Consider the following 22,049-nt stretch of genomic DNA (forward strand, 5'->3'; position numbering starts at 1 on the left):
AAATGAAGAAGTTGCATAAAGAAAAATAGTTTTATATCCCAAGAAAGAATAACTTTTATACTATGAATTAAAACTTACATTTCCTCATGCAGCTATGAACCAATCAAAATAGTAAAAAAAAAAAAAAAAAGGATATTTTTTTGAAATTCAAGAGTGTGTCACCCAAGAACCAATGCATATATGTGACTAATCATTAGTGATGTGAACAGTCTATGTTCATAACTCTATGCTGAAATAATTACAGGGAGCTGAGACATATGCTAAGGACCAAACATGATCCAAACCACGGCGCACTTTTTTCCAATTTCAAGGAGCTGGCATGTCCACCAGATGTGATGTACAGAAGATATTTTTATATATTCTGAGAGAGTAGGTGGAGCTGTATTACTGCACCACATTTCAGTTTCCTATGTGATGTAGTTCCTGAGATATTGGAAGCTGAAAATGGAAGAACGCACAAAAATCAAAAAATAACCCAGTCTCTAAATTGGCCAAATGTCAAATAGTTTTCATCCAATCAAACTAAAAATGTGCAGTGTGTGCACATTAAATAACCATGGAAAAAATGATGAAAATTTTAGTGAAGTGCGTGGGCCATTTTGTTGAAATGACATGGAATGACCCTGTTTTATTGATTTTATTTGTTGGTTTTTAGCTCATTTTTTGAAACTAAAATAAAAATAGTACCAGAAAAAAATCATCAGTTGGAAGATTTGACTTTAGCCCTTTAATATTTTCAGATAGAAAAGAAAAGGGGGAAAAAAATGGTTCAGCAGTGGGTTTTTGGGTCGCAGTTTATAGGAATCCACAGGAAATGTGTGAGATGTGATGATTGAAGGAACTCCTCAGACCGCAGGACATTCCTCTGCAGCAAAACAACCAAGAAGCAAGTCAATATCACATATCTATAGATCTATATCACACAGTGTGACCTATAGGTGATAATAACTGACCGTTCTTTGGCAGGATAGCGATGTTGTCTGCCAGGATTTGATTGGCCAAAGCAAACTGGGTGAATTTCTGCTGCAGCTCAGCACTGATCTCAGGGGAACGACCTGCACAAACAGAGCAGCAGGGGTCAATTACATTTTTTTCAATTACAATTCTGTCTTCAATTATTTATGTTCGATTGCAAGTCAATTAAGATAGTGCCCAGCATTTTTTGTAATTACAATTAAATTACAATTCTTTTTTTATATCCTCATAAAGTCAATTACAGTTTAATTCTCTATTACTAAAGTTCCATTATGAATCGCAATTACTGAGCCTTTAATACATAACCCCATAAAACTGAACTTTCCTCTTGTGTTAGCTTCATGTTAGCATCTCTTATGATAACGGCTCCTAAATCAGCTGTAAAATACACTAAAAATAAATATATATATATATATATATATATATATATATATATATATATATATATATATATATATATATATTCTATTTTTCCCCCTATCGGTTACCTTGAAAATCTAAGTTTTAATATTTTTGGTGTTGTTCTATACCCCTCGATTTAAATTGTTTTTAAAATAGTAAAATTTGGGAAAGCTTGATATGAAACACATTTTAAATAATAATAACTACATATGTGTAGAACTGTACATAGAACTGTAACATGGTTCCCCGACTTTACGTTGAATTATAATTGACAATTTTTATAGAATTTTCATGGCAATTACAATTAGTGTGAAGTGAATTATCTAAACTCAATTACAAATGAATTACAGTTATGAGAGCAACAGATTTTTAAAATTATGATTATAATTACGCCATAATTTGAATTATCAAATATGTGATTACAATTATAATTGACCCCACCCCTGGCTGGGGTCAATTACATTTTTCAGTCTTCAACTACCCATGTTTAATTACAACTGAATTATGGTTTTGGTGTCTGTCATTTTTTCTAATTAAAATTAATATTTTTCCCTTGAAAGTCAATTACATTCTCAATTAATAAAGTTCAAAAAAATTAAATTAATTAATTCTTGTGTTAGCATCACCTATGATGACGGGTCAGTTTTGACCCATATATTACATCAGCTGTAAAATACACTAAAAAATATATTATTTATCATCCAATTTGTTTTTATCTCTTTGTTACCTTATTAGGCTCAATGGAAATATTGGTATTAATATTTTTATTGTGGACATCTGTGCATTTTTTCCCCTAAATGAATTTATTTAGTTAGTTAGTTTTTGTAAAATGGTAAAATTATCCTGAAGAGAACTGACAGGTAGTGGGAAATAGAATAATTTTGTGGAATTGTTTGTGAGAAAGTACAAGATTTGTGGAAAAATTGAGAATTCTTTCCACAATTCGCAATTAAAAATGATTACATTCTATAAACAAAGAAAAATGTAAAGCCCTTAAAAATATTGTGGAGTTTCAAAAAAATAGGGAATTGAAGATATTTACAACTGGATTATTTGGTAATTTACACATTAATTAATGTTTTCTCTGTCATTTTTACTGTGTTTACCGTACCATGAGTTTGACACATGTGGTGTAAGCCATAGAACTGTAACATGGTTCTCTCTGTTTGCATTCAAGAAAATTGTAAATTACCATTTTTATTGAATATCCGTGCCAATTACAATTACAAAGTCAATTATCTGACCTCAATTACAATTAATTTACAATAACAATAGCAACACATCTTTCTCAATTACAATTATATATATGTCGTAATTAATTATTATGACAGAACTTACTGTAAAGATTGATGAGAACATGAGACACGCCTTCTTTTGTCTTGATGGTGTACGTGATAGAGTAATCATCATACACGGCATCCGTAACACGCATGTCGTTGTCGTTGTTCCATACTACAAAAAATAGATAAAAAATGACTAAGCAGCAGGTAGTAACCAGTAAAAATGACTAAGCAGCAGGTAGTAACCAGTAAAAATGACTAAGCAGCAGGTGGTAACCAGTAAAAATGACTAAGCAGCAGGTGGTAACCAGTAAAAATGACTAAGCAGCAGGTAGTAACCAGTAAAAATGACTAAGCAGCAGGTAGTAACCAGTAAAAATGACTAAGCAGCAGGTAGTAACCAGTAAAAATGACTAAGCAGCAGGTAGTAACCAGTAAAAATGACTAAGCAGCAGGTGTGTAACTCTAAAGAATAGAGTGTGGGGTGTTCTCCTCACCCTCGCTGTGGAACGTGAAGCGTCCAGCGGTGTCTGTTTTTTTGGCTAAGTTGGTCATTCTCCAGCAGGAACCATCAGCACTAGAGAAACAAACATCGTCAGAGATGTGAAGGAAACATATTATACAGCTTTAATATTCACACGTAGGCCAGATTGGGAAAAACATTACATAACATCCCTTAAGATAATCATAAGTAGATTTTTCTGTGTGCAAACTCATTCCAGACTGGACGCTGTGGCGGGACAAGTTTGGCCCCCGTGCCTTAAGTTTGGCAAATGTGATGCTTTATTATGATATATTTATCATAATAATTTTCATTTATTAAAATTATAATTCTAGCAAGTGTCTTCTTTTTGAAATATGAAATATGTTATGGTCTCATTTATTCAATTTTTTCAGCAAATTATCTTTTAGCTCCTGACATGTTTTGAATGTCAACTGTCAGTCTTCCTCAGAGGCATCTACTGATGGCTTTGGGTGTTCTATAGGTAGGGCAACTGTCATCTTCCAATTTAATTTATTTAATTAATTTCTGAAAGCATGATAAAGCCATTATTAAGTCAGTTATTCTCAACATGTGGCTCTTTATGACTTAGGTTTAGAAAAACTTCAACTTTTTATCCCCTTTGTACCTTTTCCTTTGGCCATTTTGCAACTTCCTTTGCCCCACAGTTTTTAGTTTTTTGGGGGGATTTTCGCTTCCTTTTGCCAATAAATATCCCTTTTTAATCATTTTTATGCAATTTTTGTTGATTCTTTAACCATTTTTTGCTACTTTTCATCCAAATGAGCTCCCTTTTGCCAAATAAATACCACTTTTAAATACCCTTTTCACTACATTTTGTCTCTTTTTATTCCACATTTTGCCCTTTTTTACTATTGTTTTCGACATTTTGCTCTTTTAAGCTACCTTTTGCTATTACATTCCACAAGTTTCCTCTATTTTGTCAATTTGTTGCCACTCTTGACTGCTTTTGTCCCATTTTAGTCACTTTTCACTCTTTTTTTGCTACGTTTCTGTCACTTTTGGAGCATTTTTTGCCACCTGTTATTTTTTGCCACTTTACTTACACTTTTCTTATTGCTGTTAACTCTTTGTTGACCTTCTTTGAACAACAGATTCATCAAATGGCTGGCTGTGATTGGCTTGATCACATCAATCAATCTAACTGGACCAATATGTTTTCAACAATGAATTCCTCTGTGAAAAGTGAGGGGGAGGAATTTTTGTTTCTCCAAAGACCGACAGGGGGCGTGATCAGCCTGGGAGAACTCTCAAGTTGGCCACACCCAGAAATAATGACACATCAAAGCAATCAGTAGATGCCTTTGAGGAAGACTGACAGTTGGCAATCAAAACATGTCAGGATATTAAAATGAATTTCCTGACAAAAGTTTGTCTGAATAAATAAAACCTTGACATATTAGGATACCAACATAATTTCTTACTTCAGGTTGGCATAAGTGAGGTCCAGGTCTCCTTCTTCAGTTGGCGTCAGCATGGCGGTGCCCATTTTCATACTCGCCTTATTGTTAACAAACCACTCAGCGTTGGTGGCGATGCCTCCGAGGTACCACTTCCCAGCGATCTAAAAATAAAAAGATGTCTGAATAAACGAAGCTCAAACAGAAAATTTGAATTAGTTGGTAATTTACACAATGATTCATGGTTTCTCTGACTTTTTTGCTTGTTGCGCCGGCTGAATTGGATGCTCTAACGCAGTGTTTCTCAAATAGGGGTACGCGATGGCACTACAGGGGGTACTTAAGAGAAAGAGATAATGGAAAATTAACAAATAAATTGTCAGTCTTGGTCCCACACCAGGCGTGATACTACTGGAAATGATAAAAACTATAGAAATAAATCTATTCAGGAGCCACTAAATGAAGGTTTTGCAAACTTTGTATCGAGTTTCTGAAAAATTTGAATAGATTTTTGAAATGTTTTAATTCTGTTTATTTTTCATTATTGTTATTATTAAAACACAATTGTAAACAACTGTGTTACTATACTTTTACTATGTGAAATATAAATTTAGTTAAACTAAAACGTAGTAAAAGAAACATGATCAAAAAGTAATTAACCCTAGAACAAAAATGTCTTTGGGGTCGCCAGAAATTCTTTATCAAAACGGGGTCACGTTCCCAAAGAATTTTGGGAACCACTGCACCAAATAATGTTTCTTTCCACTTATTCACAAAATGAGAATCTTTAAAATGTGTTTTATCACTCATGTTTTCCATCATTATGGTCTATAGTTGTTTTTAAATAGTTTTCTAACATAAATGTTGTCGTCGGACAAAGGGGGGCCTTGGATTTAGTAAGAGTAAGGGGGTATTTGAGCCAAAAAAGTTTGAGAAACACTTTTCTAAAGGGCCGTATTTGGCCCCCGAGCCTTAAGTTTGAACTGTGTACTTTTATATATTGTTCAAAAAAGAATAACGTGAACTTGCTGGAATTATTTAGGAAAGAATTGTGTTATTCTAATTAACTATTAATCCTTTTTGTGTGTGTTTTGTGTGTGTGTGTAATCCTTGTGATAACTTTACCTTCTCCAAGCTGAAGTCCTGCACAGGCGTGACCTCGGCGTAGACGCCCATCAGCAAACATGACAGTGTGGTCATCATCCTCAGCAGTGAGTTCGTCATGATTTCCTCTCCTGTGTCTGAGCGTCTTCAGCAAAGCGTGGAGATTAAGTGGTAAGGTAACGTCTGCACAGGAGGCTTCTTTATACGCTTTCTTGTCTCCTCCCCTTTTCTTCTTTACAAAACCTTTTGGCCTCCAATTACCCAACAGCTCGCCAATAAATCACTGCAGTTACACAACTGGCACATGTGGATGGACGGGGGGGGGAGAAGAAGCCGCAACATAATAGGGTCCTTTTAACGTCCCCCTTTTCTTCTTCTTCCCCCTCCTTTAAACGTGGCCTATCAACACAGTGGCTGTTTGGTAAGAATACAGATTGACTCACCATATGGTACACAGATCACACAGATGTTGTAGTATTGCAAAATGGGTGCAAAAACACTATCTGCGAATATTTGAGTCATTGCAAGTGAAGAAGTTTTGATGCTTAAAATTGCAGAACTTTGGCACCAACTTGTAATCAGATTATTGCATAAGAAGAGTTGCACAAACACACTCAGAATGTTGTTTAAATCGAGTTTTGTTAGAATAGAGTGAAATTACTCTAGTAGTTGTTCAAACCTGAGAAGCATCAGAGAGACAGAGTCAAAGGTTAAAGCTGCAGTTTGTAGAATCCTCTCTCCACTCCATTTTGAAACTGAAACTAAAACCCAACCTCCCTACTGGTATGTTTTGTGAACGCTTTTAGCAACTTTTTTCTCAATAGAGACATAGTGACAAATGTATGGACGTTATCTTGTGCTAAAGGAGATTTTTCTGGTGTTATGGAGACTCATTAAGACAGATTACATACAAAGTCAATGGAATTGACGCGCTAAGTGGCGAATTCTTCTCTTGTTGGGCGGCGCGGTTTGATCCGTGCGGCAAGAGCATCGGCCACGGCATGCGCGCTTCCAATTTTCCGAGACATTCATCATTCGCTGGAGTTGATAATATTGAACTCCTGCTTCGTGTGACGCGCAGGCGCGAAAGCCTATCAGAGTTCTCTTTAACAATGACGTCAGGCCGTCAACACAGACACCGGTCTGTTTATCCATTTCAGCAAGGAGGAGAAAACAATCGTGGCATTGTGTGACCACCTGGAGCTCTACAACACGGCCAGTTTTTTTTACCGGGACTGGATCAAGAAGGATTTGGCGCAGCACCTGAGAAAAACAGTGTATCTCACCAAGTTGGATGCGTCGCTGGTTAACCTAGTGAATCAAGGAACGCCGGCTTCAAGCATTTTGACGGCACTTAAGCTTCCACAGAGAGTAAAGAGCATTGATTTTACTGGGGTCCTTAATAGTTGGTGGTGAAAAGAAAGGGACTCTGGTTGGCGGCGCTTTTATATTTGCTTCAAACGCGCATATGAAGCAAATATGGGGAAAACGTTTTTTCAATCCTGCGGAAGCTTTCGCAAAAATTTGTGACGCATAACATGAATGCACGTATTACTCTGTAGTTACTGTACTGAGCAGCGGCTGCTGGCATCGGCTCGTTCCCGCCTGAGAGAGCACACAGAGAGGGGGCTGCCGCATTCAGACTGTAAAAGGAATTCACCTTGATTTAGCCTCTCTTAGGTTTACACGCGATTTATCCCATCTGTTCTCGCTCTCCCACTGAAGCCAGTGTGTGTGTGCGGCGGACCCTGTGCAGTCACGGAGGTCCGCGAGAACGCAAAGCGAAAGTGGTCCGCTCCTCCTCAGTGTTTGACTTTATTCTGTTGCTTCTTCACCTCGGTCTGCCTTTTTTTCGCTTGATTTGCTGTGTAACTGTTGCGCCTTACGCTGTTATCGAGACTTCTGCTGGAACATCCGCAAATGCACGTTTACTATATGGTTTGTGAATGCGCCTGACTTCAGTCGAGCAGCTCATGGAGCACACGTGTTTGTAGAAAGATCTTATATTGGCTAAACATCCAGATTCTGGGAGCGTCACGCTCCTGGATTTATAAAGTTCATTTTACAGATCCAGAAGAACGAGAATAGATTCACTGTCCACTCAGAACACTTTGGATTACAATATGCTCAATGCTCATTATGGATTTCTGACCAAATGATGCCAAAAAAAAAACTTACAAACTGCAGCTTTAAGTGATATTGTGTGTCACTGGGGTTGTATCGGCTAGATTTGGTCAAAATTAAATGTTTTGAAGCTTGTCTCAGAAAATAGACCTTGAAAAAGTGACCTGACCAAGGATATTTATAATAAATAATAAATAATAATAATAATAATAATAATAATAATAATAATAATAATAATAATAATAATAATAATAATAATAATAATAATAAAGGATCATTATTATATGTTTTTAATAGAAGCACATTTTTCAGATTAACACTGGTTACGAAACAAGTTTCCAAATCATCCTCAAACTCCTTCAACTCTTTTTTTTTTTTTTTTGTTATCATTTTCATCTGAACTCCATCCCCCACATCCATCTTATGTGTCGTTATGAAAGCAGCAGAAACATTCACACTGGAGCAAGCTTTTTATTTCATGTTGTTTATGTAAAGATAAATCTTTGTGACCCTGTGCACTTTTGAAAAGCTTTTGAAAAAACATTGTTTCCTCAGTGTTTTTTATTTCAACATTTTTTTTTTTTTTAGTGATCCTTGATTTATTTCTTTCTTTTCTCGGAATTTTCCTTTCGTGCAGCTCCACCCCCTCAGCATGTAGGAACACAGTCTGTTATGAGAAGAGAAAAGAGTTATGAAAAGAGGCACATGAGTTATTGACAGACGGAACGCTATTGACGACCCGCACATTGATTCAAAACATGTGAGCAGCCTGTGAGAAGTTAGAAAAGCTATGATAAAATCCATCAAACCTCAAAGTTATTCTGTTGTTCAGTCAATATAATAAAACACATGTTTGTGTTTGCAGCAATAAAAAATTATGGAGGGAAAGTTTAGTTTAGTTGAATTACCTTTCTTTTTTATTGTATAAAAGAATATTATTTGCTTACTGATTATGTGATCCTGGTCCGTGTCTCCACAATGGCCTAAAGAGAGCACACAAAACATAGTAGTTAGTTTAAAAACACAGAGGATAGGGCAGTACTTTAATGCTAATGATTGATGAAGCGTTCAAAATGAAAAAGAATGAGTTCACATACATCTCCCTATTGCCTTGAACAGACTGTGTGATGCATTTTGTTCTGCTGTTCTGGGCTTTTTTCTGTAAATAGATGGGTTGGTCTAGGGTATAAATATCTAAATGCTTGTCGGGTCGGACTCGGATCCGCATTCCAACGGTTATTGGTTTTCATTTCTTTTTCTTTTTTTTTTCCTATTGTTTTTTATTTGGCACAGTTTAAAATACAATGAAACATGATCACAATGAACAGACATAAACAGAAATCAATACGCTTTAGTCATGCCAGGGAAAACCCAAAAAACCCTCAACGGGCATGACGGAGAAGAGGGCTCCTAATATAACATGTAAACTTTAACTAAAGAGAAAAAAATCAATAATAATAAAATAAAGTCGAGGCAAAATAAAGCAACGTCACGACAGCAAAACTTTGAAAAGGAGCAGGAAACATCGACATCAAAATCAAAACATTGACAACAAATAACAGAACGAAAAGCAACCGTTGTTTGGTTAATTATTAAGGAGTAGGTTTCAAATGAGCAGGAAAAGTTTGATCAGATGAGGAGGAAGAGAATTCCATATTCTGGGACCTCGGGATTTTGTAAATAGAGAAGTAGGGGTACGTGAAAAGGGGGGGGTTGAAGTTTGAGAACTGTTCGGGTAGAATAATTATGTATTTCATTATTGGCTGTAAAATTATTGTTAAAAACTGGGAGTGTTTTATTTAAGAAAGTGTCTATTCGTACGGTTGGCGTATGGACAACCCCCGGTGCTATTGGTATGATTACCGAAAAACACTTACGTAGCGTCTTAGTCACGTGACCTAAACTGGCCAATGAGGGGCGCTGCGTACGGATAGAATGTCGGTATATTGATACGGCAACCGTACGAATAGCCACTGTTTTTATTTAATGAACCGTGGACAAACCATTTACTCGCAGTTCATGTGACTTGTCACTGCAAGACCTCTGCGCATGCCTCCGTGAAACCAAATAGTAGTTTGGTCTTCTTCTTCTCCTTTATTTACGGCAGAGTGGAACGTAGTGCGTGCAAGAGACCCAGAGGATCTATTTACATAATCCACAAATCAAAACTCAGGATAATTTATGTTTTTGTGCAGAAGAAGGATTGTGGCTTCAAAGCTGTCCTTCTCTGCTCCATGACAAACAGTATTTTGTCCTCTTCTTTCAATCTCCAAGCCTCCTCCTTCTTCTTCTTCTTCATCTTCTTCTTCTTCTTCTTCTTCTTCTTCTTCTTCTTCTTCTTCTTCTTCTTCTTCTTCTTCTTCTTCTTCCTCTTCTTCTTCTTCTTCTTCTTCTTCTTCTTCTTCTTCTTCTTCTTCTTCTTCTTCTTCTTCTTCTTCTTCTTCTTCTTCTTCTTCTTCTTCTTCTTCTTCTTCTTCTTCTTCTTCTTCTTCTTCTTCTTCTTCTTCTTCTTCTTCTTCTTCTTCTTCTTCTTCTTCTTCTTCTTCTTCTTCATTATTTCTGGCAGAGTGGACATCTCTCCAAGCCATTGAGAACGCGCACCAACGTCATTTGACGTCACGTCTGCAGAACTACGTGGGAAATTCAGGCCCCGAATTGCAGAATAAAATGCATCGCAGTCTGTTCAAGGCAATAGGGAGAAATGTGTGTGGGCTCATTCTATTTGGTTTTGAACGCTTTATCACCCATTAGCATTAAAAGACTTAAAATGTGTTTATTTCACAAATCCTGCCCTACGCTCCATTAAATGAGAAACTGTGCATGAAGGATTGTTTCAGATGAGTAAAACTCAACTTACTGTACGTAGGGAAGGGGAAATGATAGGCCAGTCCAAGGCCCTGCTTTTCTGCTTGTTCTTCAAACTTTGTCAGCAGTGGCTCTGAAAGGTCATCTGTAACCCTGCCTGTAGCAGTAAACAAGTCAATATTAACTGAATATTGTTGTTTAGCAAATAAAGACCGTTTTGCTCAAAAAAAATATGTAAAAGGTTGAAATTGCCACTGTAAACAAATTCTTATTATCATTTTTGGAAAATTTTCACGCATTGCATTGTGGGATGTGGAGTTCTGTAGTCAGATGCAAAAAAGGTTGCTTTTTTTAACTTCATTCTTAGTGTAAATTTCTTGTGTGTCTTTGCAAAGTCAAGGTCAATGATTCGCTGACACCATAGTTTGTTCCTGGTATTCCCTGTGATACTGGGGTGGATTGGCCATCTGGCATCGTCCTGGTGGGCCGGTCTGGTCCGCTACATTTTTTTTGATGAGCGAGTGGCCAAAAATTGTCCAAAAGTGGCAAGACAAGAGTGAAAAGTGACTAAAATGGGCCAAAAATGGCAAAGGGTGGTTTAAATGAGAAAAATGTGGCAAACAATAGTGAAAAGAGGCAAAATGTTGAGGGAAAAAGGGAATCAAGTGGTATTTGTTGGGATTTATAGCTTATTTGGATTAAAAGTGGCCAGAAAAATTAAACAAAGTACAAACATTGGATAAAAGTGTCAAAAAGAACTGGAAAAATTGACCAAAAAAAATTGGAAAAAATAAATATTTATTGGCAAAAAGTAGCTAAAGTCTGAAGAAAGTGTCAGAACTTTATGAAAATGGGACAAAGGAAGTTGCAAAATGGCCAAAGAATATAGGTAAAAAGGGGTTAAAAAGTTTCCCCTTTTTAAGTTTTTGTGGGGGAATGATAATGAAATGTAAGACATACAGAGCCACACGTTGAGCATCACTGACTTAACTCACTCTACGAGACATTACATTTTTGCTAGATTCTGATCTTTCCATATAAATCCAGAAATAAACATCCACCATTGATTTGCCACAACTTCCAGTCCGTGAAAACACCTTAGAAGTGTTGGGAAGTCACTTTTTGCACAGTTTTTGGAGGGCAAACATTTCCATTTATTCGTCTACGGGACTCCACATCCCACAATGCATTGTCATTTTCATCTTTTTTTTTTTTTTTTAAAGCCAATGATCTTTAATTGATTGCTCTGAGGCTTACGCTACGTCTTTAATCATGTCAAATAAAACAATGTGGAGAAAGATGCAAATCTTACTATAGAGCTTCATCGTCACCTTGCCATATTTTCGGTAGTAAATGATGGCGTAGGTGGTGTAGTCGGTTTCTTTTATTGATATCTCAGTGTTCCTCCCGGGTTGGGTACCTGGTGGATATGACAGAATTAAAATTACAAAGCACTCCTCCCAACAGAATGTTATTATTAAGGCTAAAAAGCGACTTATGCAGGTATGATTTCTGCTGAACTTGCCATTAAGAATGAGTCGTCCTGAAGTTGGAGTCAGATAATAAACCTGTAGAATCTCCCAGCACTGATGGTTACTGGAAAAACACGAGGAAAAAAAAATTCTGAAATTTTTACCAATTTTTTCCTAATTATCCAATAGTTCGATCGGGTGAATATTTTTTGAAAAATGGCCAATTTAGTGAGGTGTGTAGGTGTTGATTTTTGCTCGTCCTTTATTTTCTTCCATTTACAGTTTCCAATATCTCAGGAACTACATCACATCTGAAACTGAAATTTGATATAGTAATACGGCTTCACCTACTCTCTCAGAATATATAAAAATATCTGCTATACAGTATGTCTTATCTGGTGGACATGCCAGACCCTCGAAAATGGAGAAAAGTTTGTTTGGGGACATGTTGGAGCCTTCAGTAAATAACTTAGCATATATAACTCAGCTCCCTGTAATTAGATCAGCTTAGAGCTATGAACATAGACTGTTCACATCACTAATGATTAGTCACATATGTGCGTTGGTTCTTGGGTGACATGCTCTTAAAATCCAACAAAATGCTATTTTTATTATTTTCATTGGCCCATAACTGCATGTGGGAATGTAAGAAAAAAGTTTAATTTATAGTATAAACATTACACTTTCTTGGGATATAAAACAATTTCTCTTTATGCAACTTCTTCGTTTTTATTTTGAACCCCATCTTTGGGTTATTTCACCGATATTGAAAATCCTTTACATGAGGTCATTGTAGTTTGCTTCTGATCACTTTGAATGAATTGATTAATTAAGCTCTGATTTAATGAACTCTTTTAATCTTTTGTTTTGATAATATCCTCATTTTTTAGTCATTGCCTTTGTTTACAGCACTGCTTCCAAGTGTCTTGGTCCATACTGTAGACACTTTCTCTTGATCTCGTACTTACTGGCGTGTTTTGGTGCTAACGGAGAGTGTTTTGTCAGGAGTGGAGGATTGAGAGAGCGTCATGGTGGTCGGCTCCACTTGAGTTCCATGTTTGATCAGGTGAGGACATTTCGAGGCGACGTTCAGAAGGTACCACTTTCCAGTCATCTGCAGCACACAAAGACCAGACGTAAAGAAAATAGTTTTTTGCTGCTTGTTTTTTTACTAAAACCTGCTTTCTATCGTTTTGATTATTATTATTATTATTATTATTATTATTATTATTATTATTATTATTATTATTATTATTATTATTATTATTAATTATAGGGCTTTTTTTTTGCCATTTTTGCATATTTTTGTTCTTTTACATGTTTTTCAATTATTGTGCATTTTTGTAGTCGTCTTGTGTGTTTTTGTTGTCCTTTTGAGTCTTTTTGTTTATTTATTGTCATTTTGTGAGTTTGCTTTGGGGGCCTCACAAAATTAAACAGAGGCCTGCAACTGGCCCCTGGGCCACCAGTTGCCCGTTTCTGTCAGGAGTGGGAAACCGCTATGACGGTGGGGGCCAAAGAAAATATGATTGACTTATTCGTGGGCCTCATTAATAACATTCATACCAGCAAGTCGAATATAAACCATTTTGAGCAATGATATAAGAGGGAACATTTTAAATATTTTTGTTGTTGTTTTATGTGTTATTGTTGTCGTTTAGAGAGTTTTTGGTGGTTTTTGTGGTCATTTGTTGTTGTTTTGTAAATTTTCTCTGTCATTCTGTATATTTTTCTTTCTTTTGTTTTTCGTCATCGTAGTTTTGTCATTTTGTGTATTTTTTTTTTCTAGTGTATGTTTTTCTTTTAAGCCATGTTTTTACTATATTCTGAGAGTTACGTACAGTTAGAGCGAGGGCCGCATGTGGTTTATTCAGTGTGTCCTGTACTATGACGCTGGCTAACTTCTTACAGGGCTAAATCACCATGGTAACTTAGGCTGAACACCTAACCTGTTTGGAAGTAGGATAGTTGATTTATCATCCCATTAATTCATATTGTATAATCTCACACTTTTACATATTAACAGCGTCGGCAGCTTTATGTCTGCATTCCTTCCTTCCTGCTTTTTCTGCAGCAACAGTGTTGTTTTTGGTCTGAATTATGGATTTTAATTCTTATTTTGAAAGAATTATTCGTAAGTCTGCACAGTTTCTCTGTTTGTGATTGGTCTGACCCTGCAATCTCCGCCCCTTCCACTGGGACGTGCACGTAGCCAGGCTGAAATAAACTCTATTAGCGACTTCATATTGTGATTCGTAGAACAGCTTCTCTCTGACGTAGAATGTTTGGACAGGTGGTCGGATATGCTTATCCAGCTTTGTAGTACAGGCCCCAAGGGTCTAACAATCTATAATGACTTGGAATTCCTATAATTTTTGGGAATATTTCCTTGACAGTTTTGGTTGCAAGTCAACAGTTTGGTATAAACAAAAGACAAACCAACATGCGCTACTAGCTAGCTCCCCATACAAAAAATATCTTTTGTCACCGTAAATGATTTGAAAATAAATATTTTCTTAAAAACAAACTAAAAATGTATAAAAACTGTACAAACACTTGCTATTGTCTCTCTTACCTGTGGTATGTTAATGTTCTGCGTTGGTATGAGCTGATCAACAGGCTCAACCTTTGGCTCCTTAGGCGGTCGCCTCTGGGGTCGTTGACGACTCTTTGCTCCCCCCACAGCCTCGGTGTAGCCACAGAGGCAAGCGCACATCACCACTAACATCACCAACACGCAGCGCCAAACTACAACCATCATTAAAACTTAACCAAAACTGAAATAACTTGTGAGAAACCTTGCGGTCGTTGGTTCCAGATTATTCCGTCCACATCACCCGCCTGCTTTAGCAAACGTCCAACTCATGTTCACAAAGGACGGACAAACAAACAACAGAGAACTGGAGGCAAACAGTGATGGATGGAGTTAAACATTAACTTTCTCTAGGGACGTACTATACGGTAAATCCTGTGTCGCTACCTCTGAACTCTGTTTCAGCCAAAAGCAAATTCTCAATAATGCCACAGTTAGTTTAGCAGAACCTTGAACTTACAGAACAAACACAACGTTGATTTATCTATTTATTCATATCCAGTGGTGGACTGGGACAAAACATTCCACCCTGGCATTTTCTGTTCAGACCAGTCCACTACATTATCAGTGACACCATGTACTTTAGAAGCTGTTATTATGTCAATGATGCTCAACATGTGGCTTTTTATGTCTTAATTTTAATGATTATTCTCCCAGAAAACTTTTTAACCCCTTTTTATACCTATTTCCTTTTGCAACATTTTTGTCCCATTTTTCCCGCTTTTCAAAAAGTTCTGACACTTTTTTCAGACTTTAGCTACCTTTTGATTATAAAGATTATTTTTTTGTCCATTTTTGCAAGTTCTTTTTGACACTTTTATCTATTTTTTGTCCGTTCTTAAAGATTTTGGGCCACTTTCCATCCAAATAAGTAACTTTTCCGGTAACATTTGCCTAATAAATACCACTTGTTTCATTTTTTTTCCCTACATTTTCCCACTTTTTGTTACACATTTTTTTACTTTTTGTAATTTTTGGAGAGCTTTTTGGGGCCCATCCATAAAGTCAGCAAAATGATGGTCCATTGTTCTGTGAATCTGTGATAACCACATTTATTTATTGATCTGAATAATATTCACTGTTATCCAGGAATTTTATTATTATCTGTACCATAGTATATAGTCATCTTAAAGGTGTAAATCCTTGAAATGCACGGCAAAAAGACTGACAGAAAAAGTGGTAAAAAGGCTTCAATGTGTTAATATTGGAACAATTTGTAGTAACACTTAGTTTAAACTGGGGAAAAATGGGCATGGCAAATCAGGAATGTGGTAAAATTGGCCAAAATAAGTATGGTGTATCGTGAAAAGAGGTGCCAATAATTGATTAACATATGTGACAAAAGGTGGGACGAGAGGTGGAAAGGGTTTATAAGTGACGAAAATGTTTTGAAAGTGGAAAAAATGTGCAGAAAAGGCGTTGATATTTTATGTAGTGGGAGAAATGTAGCAAAAATGCATTAAAAAAAGAGCAAAAATATGGCAAGAAAAAGTGATGGAAATAGGTTAAAATGTGAAAGGTTTGGTGTCGTTGCAGAAAAAGGGTAAAAATAAGCAAAAATTGTCTCAAATTGTTTAAAAAATATTCTTGGTTTCTTCTTTCTAAATTCAAACTCTTCCAATCAGCTTTGACAAATGTATTAGATTAAACCAAAAGTTATTTTATTAGGTTCTTTACGTTAATATGTCAGAAACCTGATTATTAAATGCAGTTTGGTCTTTTTTTTAATCACTTCACAGATAGCAACAATGACAGCAGTCTAAATATTCTTTGTAAGCTAACTGTTTAATAGACGGCAATGCTCAGTAGTTTTCACATCATAGTTCCAACCTTTTAATGTTCTTGTTCAAAATCAGGAAAAGGTGGTTGAAATGGAATGTCATTGACCAAAAGCTTGGTTTAAGGCTCCTCTTCATTTTTCTCAGGTTTGTATGTGACTCTGGGTTTAAAGGTCAGGGCGACGCTGTTGATGCAGAAGCGTTCTCCGGTTGGTTCCGGTCCGTCTTCAAACACGTGGCCCAGGTGAGCGTCACACTGTGCAGCACACAAACACAGACGAGTAAATACAAAGTCAAATATACCACACATTGAGAACCACAGGTGTAAAAAGTACTGATATATCTACTCAGGTAGAAGTACTGTTACTTAATTGTAATTGTACACAGGTACAAGTAAAAAGTAGTTTGGTTAAATACTACTCAAAGTAAAAGTTACTACTTTCACCCCCCACGATTATTTGGTCTTGATTTTATATAGAGCTTTATCACCACACTGAAACAGTCTCAAAGTGCTTTACACATCAGCTCATTCACCCAATCACTCTCACATTCACACACCAGTGGGACAGGACTGCCATGCAAGGCGCTAGTCGACCACTGGGAGCAACTTAGGGTTCGGTGTCTTGCCCAAGGACACTTCGACACATAGTCAGGTACTGGGATCGAACCCCCAACCTCTCGATCAGAAGACGACCCACTACCACCTGAGCCACGGTCGCCTATTTTTAGTAATAAATCTTGCCACAGTTCCATTGCATACAGTAAAACATCTCATGTATACACGTAAAAAGGAAGAAAGAGACCACATTTTGTACAATTGGAATTAAATTTATTTTCCACAAATAAAAGGTTTGTCAAAATGTACAATTTAAAAAAAATAACAATTTTAAAACGCAATTTTATTCTATATTTATATTTAAATTATGTATTGAACTGTTTATTGAAAATGACTTGTACATTTTTAGTAAAGTGAATTATAAAGTTGTATTAAATGTTTTATGTTGTTTTAGAATGTGATGTTTTTTTTAATTGTTCTAATGTGGATGGATTTTGTTTTTAAGGTGACTTTTAACAGCTGTCCTATATAGCCATTAGGCTAACTCTGCTACATATACTGTAATGTTTATGAATGTACATTGTCCCTGTCAAATACACACAAAAAGTCCTTTTTTTACATAAAAATGTTTTATCATTTTTTCAATTTTTTTTTTTAATTAAAAAGATTTATTAATAATAATAATAATAATAATAATAATAATAATAATAATAATAATAATAATAATAATAATAATAATAATAATAATAATGAATTAATTCAATTCAGTATAGCAACATTTATGAACTCTAAAACTGAGAAAATAACCTTTTATGCTGTTTATTATGTTTAATCTGATTGGTCGGCTATGATGTGATGCATTTGATTGTTGTCTGGTCATTTCTTTTTTTTTTTGTAGTTTTTGTTGATCATTTTAAAACAAAAAAATAATAATTTACTTAGTAATGATTGGGTGTAGAAATGTAACAAATTATTTTACTAAGTAAAATGACTGATTTAAAAATACAAGTACCCATAAAAGCAACTCAGTTACCGTAACGTAAGAACTAAACTCACGTTTTTACAAATGACCTCCGTCCCAGGGCTACCCAGGCTGTTGTCAGGACGACGTAAAATGGAGGCGTGGCTTTCATCACCTTCCCACGTCCCATGAGCCACGTTGAACGCTGGCCATCCAGTTCCAGAGTCGTACTTTGCCTCTGAACTAACGGTAGAGAAAGAAATGGATCTTCTTTTAACATATATAGTCGTATAGATTAATTAATCTAATACAAGTATATATTAGATTTAGGTTCTACAGTTTGTGAAGGGTGTCATTGGTGAAATCCAGGTTGTTACCTAAACAGGGGGGAATCACAGCAGACACAGTGGTACATTCCCTTTTCAAAACATTTCAGGTAGATCCCACTGAATGGCTGAGGACACACAAAAAGATGCAGCACAATAATGTAGAGTCAAAATAAAAACTAAAGCATATCTGTGCAAAGTGCCAGATAATTATATACAGTAGTTTTCTGGATTATTGATCCTGATCATGGTCCCATGATTAGTGAATATTTAAAAGCTTAGAAGACATTTCTATCCTCATTAATAATCATAAGGTAGGTCCAAATGTGTGGGCACACCCCCATTTTCCTGAAAAATCACAAAGAAATGCACAGTCTGGATCCAATCCGGATTACACTTGGTGGGTTAATTAAAAACCAAGCCTTCATAACTGAGACTAATTTCATAAAGATTGGTCAATTACAAACTAAAATATGTTTTGTTTTTTTTTATTTCACCAACAATGAGGATTAGTGTCTTTTGATGTTTCAAACAGATCCAGAATCAGGAAATGAAACTGATTTCCTCCAAAATGTAATAGAATCTTCCATGGCATAAAAACAAGTACTTTTAATGTAATCCTGCAAACAAACAAACAAACAAACAAATAAATAAATAAATGTCGGTGAAGATTTATTAATTACGGAAGTGGATTAAGGTCATTTTGGGAAAATCTAGATTAGAGTCAAAATGTAGAGGCTCTAGTCAGCTTCCGTAGATTTGATTTTAATAGTAAATCTTTTACTTTTATTACGATATTGTATTTTGAGTTCATTTTGAAAATTTCAAATTTAATCTTGACATTTCGACTTTATTCTCAAAATTTCAACTTCATTCTGAAAATTTCGACTTTATTCTCAAAATTTCAACTTCATTCTGAAAATTTCGACTTTATTCTCAAATTATAAACTTTAATCTCAACATTTCAACTTTAACCTCAACATTTCGACTTTTCCTAGAAATTTAAACTTTATTCATGACATTTAAACTTTATTATCAACATTTCAACTTTAATCTCAACATTTTGACTTTTTCTAGAAATTTTGACTCTATTAAAAAAAAAATTGCCTTTATTCTTGACATTTAAACTTTATTCTCGACTTTTCAACTTTAATCTCGACATTTAAATTTTAATCTCAACATTTTGACTTTTTTCTAGAAATTTCGACTCTATTCTAGAAATTTTGACTTTATCCTCGAAATTTCAACTTCATCCTCGACATTTTAACTTTATTCTTGACATTTCAACTTTATTCTTGAAATTTCAACTTTAATCTCGACATTTCAACTTTAATCTCGACATTTCAACTTTAATCGCAACATTTCAACTTTAAGCTCAAATTTTCAACTTTAATCTTGTTTTTTGACTTTAATCTCGACATTATTTTTCAACCTTAATCTCGAAACTTCAACTTTAATCTCGACATTTCGACTTTATTCCTGATTTGCCCAAAATTATTTTCTCCATCAAAATTGGCCCTAATCTGCTCCCGTAATTAATCACTGAAGTTGTGGTTGAGGTGTTCACATTAAAATATGTATTTTTCCTTCAGGATAAAGTGTAGAAACTATTGCTTTAACAAATGTGTTTGTAAAAAATCTTTATCTTCTGTTCTGTTTATTGAACAAACAACTAAAAAAACACACGTCATGGTTCAATATCTACAAAACATCCCAAATGTTTGATAATGGGCTGAGTGACCCTGTGTAGGCCAACGGCAACAAGATCAAAGTCCTGTTGTGTGACGTTATGGATCAGTCTGGTACATAGAGATAAGAGCTGACTCAGCACAGCGCCCTGTACTCGTGGACTATATTTTTGGCTGAAAAATGGTTCATTTGTTTCCTCCGTCTCACCTCTTCAGTTCCTCTTTCTCTGGTGACTACGTACTGTTCTGGGGTCAGTTGTTTTTGCCAGTCTTTGGTCTTGTCGTAGCGTATGAGGGACTGCAGACCTGCATGGGACAGAGGTCAAGTCCATATAATCATGTGTGGTTCTAAAAACACACCTGATATAAATGTTGACTTATAGCTTTTGCATTAAAAAACTCAACTTTTTCACACATTAGGCTAATAAAAATTGATTTGTAGCTTTTGCATTAAAAAAATCCATGTTTACACACAAAAGGCTAAAATACTTTATAATGTACAGCTTTTGCATTTTAAAATTAATTTTCACACACGAAGGGCTACTAGAAATTTTGCATAAATCTACAGTACTTTTAGACACAAATAGAGAAAAAATCTGTTTATTTGTTTATTGGTTTATTTAACAGGGACAGTGAACGTTAATATCCAAGTAGAAAATGTACCCAATTTAGCCAGAAAGCTGTCATATGTAGTCCTTTTTACATAAAATAAGCTAAAATAAATTATGATTTATAGCTTTTGCATTTAAGAAATCCACTTTTACTCACCAAATGCTAATAAAAAAAAATGATTTATTGCTTTTGCATCTAAATAATCTACTTTTACACACAAAAGGCTAATAAAAATTAGGATTTATAGCTTTTGCAGTAAAAAAAACAACAATAATGGGTGTGCGGAATCCACTTTTACACACAATATATTGCTACCATATTTATAAAAGAATGTAGGTCATGGTATTAAACATATGGCGCGCTAATCCAAAGCAGACAGGAGGATAATATTTTATAATAATTAAACCACCTCTTGGTTATTGGAAATACGTTGAAACGTTTAACTTTTTTTTCTTCTAAATAATTACATGAGCATTATTATAGCTTTTGATCATTTAAGTGTATTGTTGAAATAGAGGGTTACAATAAATCCATCCATCCATCCATTTTCGTACCCGCTTAATCCCGTTTAACAGGGTCGCGGGGGTCTGCCGGTGCCAATCTCCGGCTCTCATAGGGCGCTGGGCGGGGGTACACCCTGGACAGGGCGCCAATCCATCACAGGGCAACACAGACACAGACAACCATTCACTCTCTCATTCACTCCTATGGGCAATTTAGAGACTCCAATCAACCTTACAGTCATGTTTTTAGATTGTGGGAGGAAGCCGGAGTACCCGGAGAAAACCCACGCAGCACGGGGAGAACACAGAAACACAGAAAGGACCCAAGTCCACCCCAGGGCTTGAACCCAGGACCTTCTTGCTGTGAGGCGGACGTGCTAACCACTAAGCCACCATGCGCCTGGTTAAAATAAATGAACTGATTAAATTTGGTTTGTGTAGTTAAAATATAGTAACTCTTACTTCAGCAATAGTATAAATAACAGCTTTGCAGATGCACCTTTAGATCTGTCACTATTCCTGCAGCTCATATCTAATAAAAACAATGGTACCTTGAGATGTTGTCACAGGGCGGAAGAACACCGGAATAGTCCTGGGTGATGTGAGACCACTGCGGGCTGCTCCAGGCTGGGAAACAACCGTGAAAAGTCTTCGAATGAAGCGGGACATGTTGGACATGTTTGCTGTAGCTCAGTCAGTATGAAGTGTGTGTGTGCACGTGAGAGCGTGCACAGGGGACGCGCCTCATCTGATCTGATCCAAACACACAGTTCTTCTACCTAATGTTGTCCAAAGACTATAGTGCACGTTTATTGCCTTTTTTTTCAGTGATAGCAATGTACAAAGAGCGAGCCGTGGTAAATGAATAGCTGCTTTACGGCCCTACAGCAAAGGTTCGCAACATGTGGGTCAGGACCCAAAATGGAACGTGGCTCTCTTTTTAATGG

The 22,049-nt window shown here is 35.9% G+C and overlaps 3 protein-coding genes across 4 annotated transcripts; all 3 read right to left on the reverse strand.

The window, feature by feature from the left end:
* Nucleotides 1-707: 707 nt before the first annotated feature.
* LOC114454144 (lipocalin-like) lies at nt 708-5,883 on the reverse strand. The gene is made up of 6 exons (XM_028434378.1): nt 5,706-5,883; nt 4,605-4,744; nt 3,155-3,234; nt 2,716-2,829; nt 954-1,055; nt 708-865 (listed from the first exon to the last, which is right to left on the reverse strand). Exons 1-6 carry the CDS (start codon nt 5,802-5,804, stop codon nt 846-848), a joined length of 555 nt encoding a protein of 184 aa, XP_028290179.1. The 5' UTR covers nt 5,805-5,883; the 3' UTR covers nt 708-845.
* A 2,444-nt stretch (nt 5,884-8,327) lies between these two features.
* c8g (complement component 8, gamma polypeptide) lies at nt 8,328-14,955 on the reverse strand. 2 transcript variants are annotated; one of them, XM_028434735.1, is made up of 7 exons: nt 14,661-14,955; nt 13,054-13,199; nt 12,139-12,209; nt 11,926-12,033; nt 10,666-10,770; nt 8,756-8,791; nt 8,328-8,475 (listed from the first exon to the last, which is right to left on the reverse strand). In XM_028434735.1, the coding sequence occupies exons 1-7, from the start codon at nt 14,844-14,846 to the stop codon at nt 8,456-8,458; spliced, it is 672 nt and encodes a 223-aa protein (XP_028290536.1). In that variant the 5' UTR covers nt 14,847-14,955; the 3' UTR covers nt 8,328-8,455. The 2 variants fall into 2 exon arrangements, with proteins under 2 accessions (XP_028290536.1, XP_028290535.1); XM_028434734.1 differs by having other exon boundaries at nt 11,926-12,209.
* A 1,489-nt stretch (nt 14,956-16,444) lies between these two features.
* On the reverse strand, nt 16,445-21,907 carry msrb2 (methionine sulfoxide reductase B2). The gene is made up of 5 exons (XM_028434631.1): nt 21,654-21,907; nt 20,196-20,293; nt 18,351-18,427; nt 18,069-18,216; nt 16,445-16,712 (listed from the first exon to the last, which is right to left on the reverse strand). Exons 1-5 carry the CDS (start codon nt 21,778-21,780, stop codon nt 16,578-16,580), a joined length of 585 nt encoding a protein of 194 aa, XP_028290432.1. The 5' UTR covers nt 21,781-21,907; the 3' UTR covers nt 16,445-16,577.
* Between the last annotated feature and the right edge of the window lie 142 nt (nt 21,908-22,049).

This window comes from Gouania willdenowi, chromosome 20 (genome assembly GCF_900634775.1).
Source record: "Gouania willdenowi chromosome 20, fGouWil2.1, whole genome shotgun sequence".
Lineage (NCBI taxonomy): Eukaryota > Metazoa > Chordata > Actinopteri > Blenniiformes > Gobiesocidae > Gouania > Gouania willdenowi.

Bases quoted from the DNA above. Each gene is read 5' to 3' on its own strand.
- LOC114454144 (XM_028434378.1), bottom strand. From the start codon at position 5,804: ATGACGAACTCACTGCTGAGGATGATGACCACACTGTCATGTTTGCTG. The intron at 4,745-5,705 runs GTAAAGTTATCA...TTTTATTTTTAG, and splicing joins AGGACTTCAGCTTGGAGAAG to ATCGCTGGGAAGTGGTACCT. The intron at 3,235-4,604 runs GTAAGAAATTAT...TTGTTTCTCTAG, and splicing joins CTCACTTATGCCAACCTGAA to TGCTGATGGTTCCTGCTGGA.
- msrb2 (XM_028434631.1), bottom strand. From the start codon at position 21,780: ATGTCCAACATGTCCCGCTTCATTCGAAGACTTTTCACGGTTGTTTCC. The intron at 20,294-21,653 runs GTACCATTGTTT...TGTCCCATGCAG, and splicing joins CCCTGTGACAACATCTCAAG to GTCTGCAGTCCCTCATACGC. The intron at 18,428-20,195 runs GTGAGACGGAGG...GTGTGTCCTCAG, and splicing joins GAGAAAGAGGAACTGAAGAG to CCATTCAGTGGGATCTACCT.
- c8g (XM_028434734.1), bottom strand. From the start codon at position 14,846: ATGATGGTTGTAGTTTGGCGCTGCGTGTTGGTGATGTTAGTGGTGATG. The intron at 10,771-11,925 runs GTAAGATTTGCA...TTACTGCTACAG, and splicing joins GGTGACGATGAAGCTCTATA to GCAGGGTTACAGATGACCTT. The intron at 8,476-8,755 runs GTAAGCAAATAA...TTCTCATAACAG, and splicing joins GGACCAGGATCACATAATCA to ACTGTGTTCCTACATGCTGA.